This window comes from Castor canadensis, chromosome 9 (assembly GCF_047511655.1).
Source record: "Castor canadensis chromosome 9, mCasCan1.hap1v2, whole genome shotgun sequence".
In the NCBI taxonomy this organism is placed as follows: Eukaryota; Metazoa; Chordata; class Mammalia; order Rodentia; family Castoridae; genus Castor; species Castor canadensis.
Genome location: NC_133394.1, coordinates 95,760,199 through 95,764,692, shown reverse-complemented (window position 1 = coordinate 95,764,692; position 4,494 = coordinate 95,760,199). Strand labels below are relative to the sequence as shown.

At 40.4% G+C, this 4,494-nt stretch overlaps 1 protein-coding gene across 1 annotated transcript; it reads left to right on the top strand.

Annotated features, from left to right (window-relative positions):
- Positions 1-658: 658 nt before the first annotated feature.
- On the top strand, positions 659-2,322 carry LOC141410955 (protein farnesyltransferase/geranylgeranyltransferase type-1 subunit alpha). Its single transcript, XM_074042028.1, has one exon. The coding sequence runs from the start codon at positions 688-690 to the stop codon at positions 1,822-1,824; it is 1,137 nt and encodes a 378-aa protein (XP_073898129.1). The 5' UTR covers positions 659-687; the 3' UTR covers positions 1,825-2,322.
- The last annotated feature ends 2,172 nt before the right edge of the window (positions 2,323-4,494 follow it).

The window sequence follows — 4,494 nt, the reverse complement described above, 5'->3', positions numbered from 1 at the left end:
GAAATTTATATGGAAACACAAGAGGCCACGAATAGCCAAGGCAATACTCAGTCAAAAGAACAATGCAGGAGATATCACAATACCTGATTTCAAACTATATTACAAAGCAATAACAATAAAAACAGCATGGTACTGGCACAAAAACAGACATGAAGACCAGTGGAACAGAATAGAGGACCCAGATATGAAGCCAAACAACTATAACTAACTTGTCTTTGACAAAGGAGCTAAAAATATACGATGGAGAAATAGCAGCCTCTTCAACAAAAACTGCTGGGAAAACTGGTTAGCAGTCTGCAAAAAACTGAAACTAGATCCATGTATATTACCCTATACCAAGATTAACTCAAAATGGATCAAGGATCTTAATATCAGACCACAAACTCTAAAGTTGATACAGGAAAGAGTAGGAAATACTCTGGAGTTAGTAGGTATAGGTAAGAACTTTCTCAACGAAACCCCAGCAGCACAGCAACTAAGAGATAGCATAGATAAATGGGACCTCATAAAGCTAAAAAGCTTCTGTTCATCAAAAGAAGTGGTCTCCAAACTGAAGAGAACACCCACAGAGTGGGAGAAAATATTTGCCAGCTATACATCAAAGGACTGGTAACCAGAATATATAGGGAACTTAAAAAACTAAATTCTCGGGGGCCTCTGCCCACCTCCGCCGGGGACTGAGGAGAGATGGCGGCCACCGAGGGGGTCGGGGAGGCTACGACAGGCGGGGAGCCCGGTCAGCCGGAGCAGCCGCCGCCCCAGCCGCATCCACCCCCACTCCAGCCACAGCAGGAAGAGATGGCGGCTGAGGCAGGAGAAGCAGTGGGATCCCCTATGGACGACGGGTTTCTGAGCCTGGACTCTCCCACTTACGTCCTGTACAGGGACAGACCAGAATGGGCTGACATAGATCCGGTGCCACAGAATGATGGTCCTAGTCCAGTGGTCCAGATCATCTACAGTGAAAAATTTAGAGATGTTTATGATTATTTCCGAGCTGTTCTACAGCGTGATGAAAGAAGTGAACGAGCCTTTAAGCTCACGCGGGATGCTATTGAGTTAAATGCAGCCAATTATACAGTGTGGCATTTTCGGAGGGTTCTCTTAAAGTCACTTCAAAAGGATCTACATGAGGAAATGAACTACATCACTGCAATAATTGAGGAACAGCCTAAAAACTATCAAGTTTGGCACCATAGGCGAGTGTTAGTGGAATGGCTAAAGGATCCATCTCAGGAGCTTGAGTTTATTGCTGATATTCTTAATCAAGATGCAAAGAATTACCATGCCTGGCAACATCGACAGTGGGTCATTCAGGAATTTAGACTTTGGGATAATGAGCTGCAGTATGTAGACCAACTTCTCAAAGAGGATGTGAGAAATAACTCTGTCTGGAACCAAAGACACTTCGTCATTTCTAATACCACTGGCTACAATGATCGTGCTGTGTTGGAGAGAGAAGTCCAGTACACTCTGGAAATGATCAAACTAGTCCCACATAATGAAAGTGCATGGAACTACTTGAAAGGGATTCTGCAAGACCGTGGCCTTTCCAGATATCCCAATCTGCTAAATCAATTACTTGATTTACAACCAAGTCACAGTTCCCCCTACCTAATTGCCTTTCTAGTGGATATCTATGAAGACATGCTAGAAAACCAATGTGACAACAAAGAGGACATTCTTAATAAAGCATTAGAGTTGTGTGAAATCCTAGCTAAAGAAAAGGACACTATTAGAAAGGAATATTGGAGATATGTTGGAAGATCCCTTCAAAGCAAACACAGCCGAGAAAGTGACCTACCATCAAATGTACAGCAATAACGCCATCCAGAAGAACTTGCTGGATGCGTTCATTTTTTATGGGACTCTAATGTAAGGGTTTAAAACTAAAGTGATGATTCTGTAGCCTGTGGTGTAAAACACGCATTGCACAGGCATTACTTTTTAACAAGAACTAAGGATGATGTTCTGGGGTGCTGCTGCTGTTCAGACTAGCTCTAAAAAATGTGATTTATTTAAAGCAAAGTAATTGGAGGGGTGAGGAGAAGAAAAAGGCCCACAAAGAAACTGCTACATTTGTAGTCTTATCAACATTTAATCAATCCTCTTTTAACATCAGTTCTTCCCTAAAAGGTATAGGTATAAAAATTTGTGTCAGTAATGACTGCAGGTAACATGTATGTGATGGATTTGAGGTAACTTAAATTTTGGTTCAGTAAGCAGGGAATGCAACTGTTACATTAGAGCTGCTATACCACACTCAAAGTATCTTGCTACCTACTGTAACCAACTAATACCAAAAGACTGATTTTTGTAATAAAATTACAGATATATCTAAAAAAAAAAAAAAAAACTAAATTCTCCCAAAACTAATGAACCAATAAAGAAATAGGCAAGTGAACTGAACAGAACTTTCTCAAAAGAAGAAATTCAAATGGCCAAAAATCACATGAAAAAATTCTCACCATCTCTAGCAATAAAGGAAATGCAAATTAAAACCACACTAAGATTCTACCGCACCCCTGTTAGAATAGCCATCATTAGCAACACCATAAACAACAGGTGTTGGCGAGGATGCAGGGAAAAAGGAACCCTCTTACACTGTTAGTGGGAATGTAAACTAGTACAGCCACTCTGGAAAAAAAATTGGAGGCTACTTAAAAAGCTAGACATTGATCTGCCATTTGATCCAGCAATACCACTCTTGGGGATATACCCAAAAGACTGTGACAAAGGTTACTCCAGAGGCACCTGCACACCCATGTTTATTGCGGCATTATTCACATCATTCACAGCCAAGTTATGGAAACAGCCAAGATGCCCCACCACCGATGAATGGATTAAGAAAATGTGGTATCTATACACAATGGAATTTTATGCAGCCATGAAGAAGAACGAAATGTTATCATTTGCTGGTAAATGGATGGAATTGGAGAACATCATTCTGAGTGAGGTTAGCCTGGCCCAAAAGACCAAAAATCATATGTTCTCCCTCATAGGTGGACATTAGATCAAGGGCAAACACAACAATGGGATTGGACTTTGAGCACATGATAAAAACGAGAGCACACAAGGGAGGGGTGAGGATAGGTAAGACACCTAAAAAATTAGTTAGCACTTGTTGCCCTTAACGCAGAGAAACTAAAGCAGACACCTTAAAAGCAACTGAGGCCAATAGGAAAAGGGGACCAGGAACTAGAGAAAAGGTGAGATCAAAAAGAATTAACCTAGAAGTTAACACACACGCACAGGAAATTAATGTGAGTCAACTCCCTGTATAGCTATCCTTATCTCAACCAGCAAAAACCCTTGTTCCTTCCTATTATGGCTTATACTCTCTCTACAACAAAATTAGAAATAAGGGCAAAATAGTTTCTGGTGGGTATTGAGGGGGTAGGGGGGGAGAGGAAGGGGGCAGAGTGAGTGGTAAGGGAGGGGGTGGGGAGAAATGACCCAAGCCTTGTATGCACATACGAATAATAAAAAAAAAGTCTTCCCTATCATACAGTCCAAATATAGCTTCCTTCAGCTTCTTCCTACTAATCCATAATTTTGGACCATATTTAAGAGACAATACATGTAAGGAGGGCCTCAAATTGAAAGATCATACTCTAATACTCAGATATACTAGGGATTATCTGGACCCTGGGAGCCTGGATGGACCTGATGGGTGTTGTCTGTAGGAGGAAGTAGATTCTTGGAAAAGAAGTTATTTATTCTGAAAAAGACAAACTATACCACAAGTAGCCTATATGAACCAAAGTCTACAAACAGGCAATCAATTAGCACTTTCTTTTTTGAAGAATTTTTTTTCTTTTCTCTTTTTTTTTTGGAAGTAATGGGGTTTGAACTCAGGGCCTCACGCTTGCTAGGCAGGCTCTCTATCACTTGAGCCACTCCACCAGCCCCACACTTTCTTTTATATATTAACAATTTCTGACTAATAATTTACCCTTCCACATGTAAATTTGTTTTCACAGACAATGAGAGATGGGCAAATGAGTAGAGCTCAATGCCAGTCTTCAAAACAGCATTCTAATCCTGACTCTTAGGTCTTATGCCTAAATCCCAGATATAGGAAAGCCTTTACAGTAAAAAGTAAGAGATGGGAATTTTTCTGCAATTAGATAATCACTATTTGCAAGTCTGTGCTAATGAATTCTAAAATCTCAATGAAATAAAATGTGGATAAGGAAAATATAACTAATCAAAACTGACACAAAAAAATACCAAATATAAATTGAAAGCTATTGTTATGGTTTGCATCTAAAATGTCTCCTAAAGGCTAATGTGTTGAGGGCTTGGTCCCAACTGGTAGTGATATTGGGAGGTGGTGGAAACGCGAGGATGTGAGGCTAGTTGGAGGAATATATGTCCTTGGAGGTTATATTTTGTTCCCTGCCCTTTCCTCTGTTTCTGTGCTATAGGCCACCATAGATGAGCAATTTTTCTCCACCACAACCTTCTACCATGATATTCTACTTGCCATAG

Excerpts from the sequence above, each read along its gene's own strand:
- LOC141410955 (XM_074042028.1), top strand. The coding sequence starts at position 688 with ATGGCGGCCACCGAGGGGGTCGGGGAGGCTACGACAGGCGGGGAGCCC.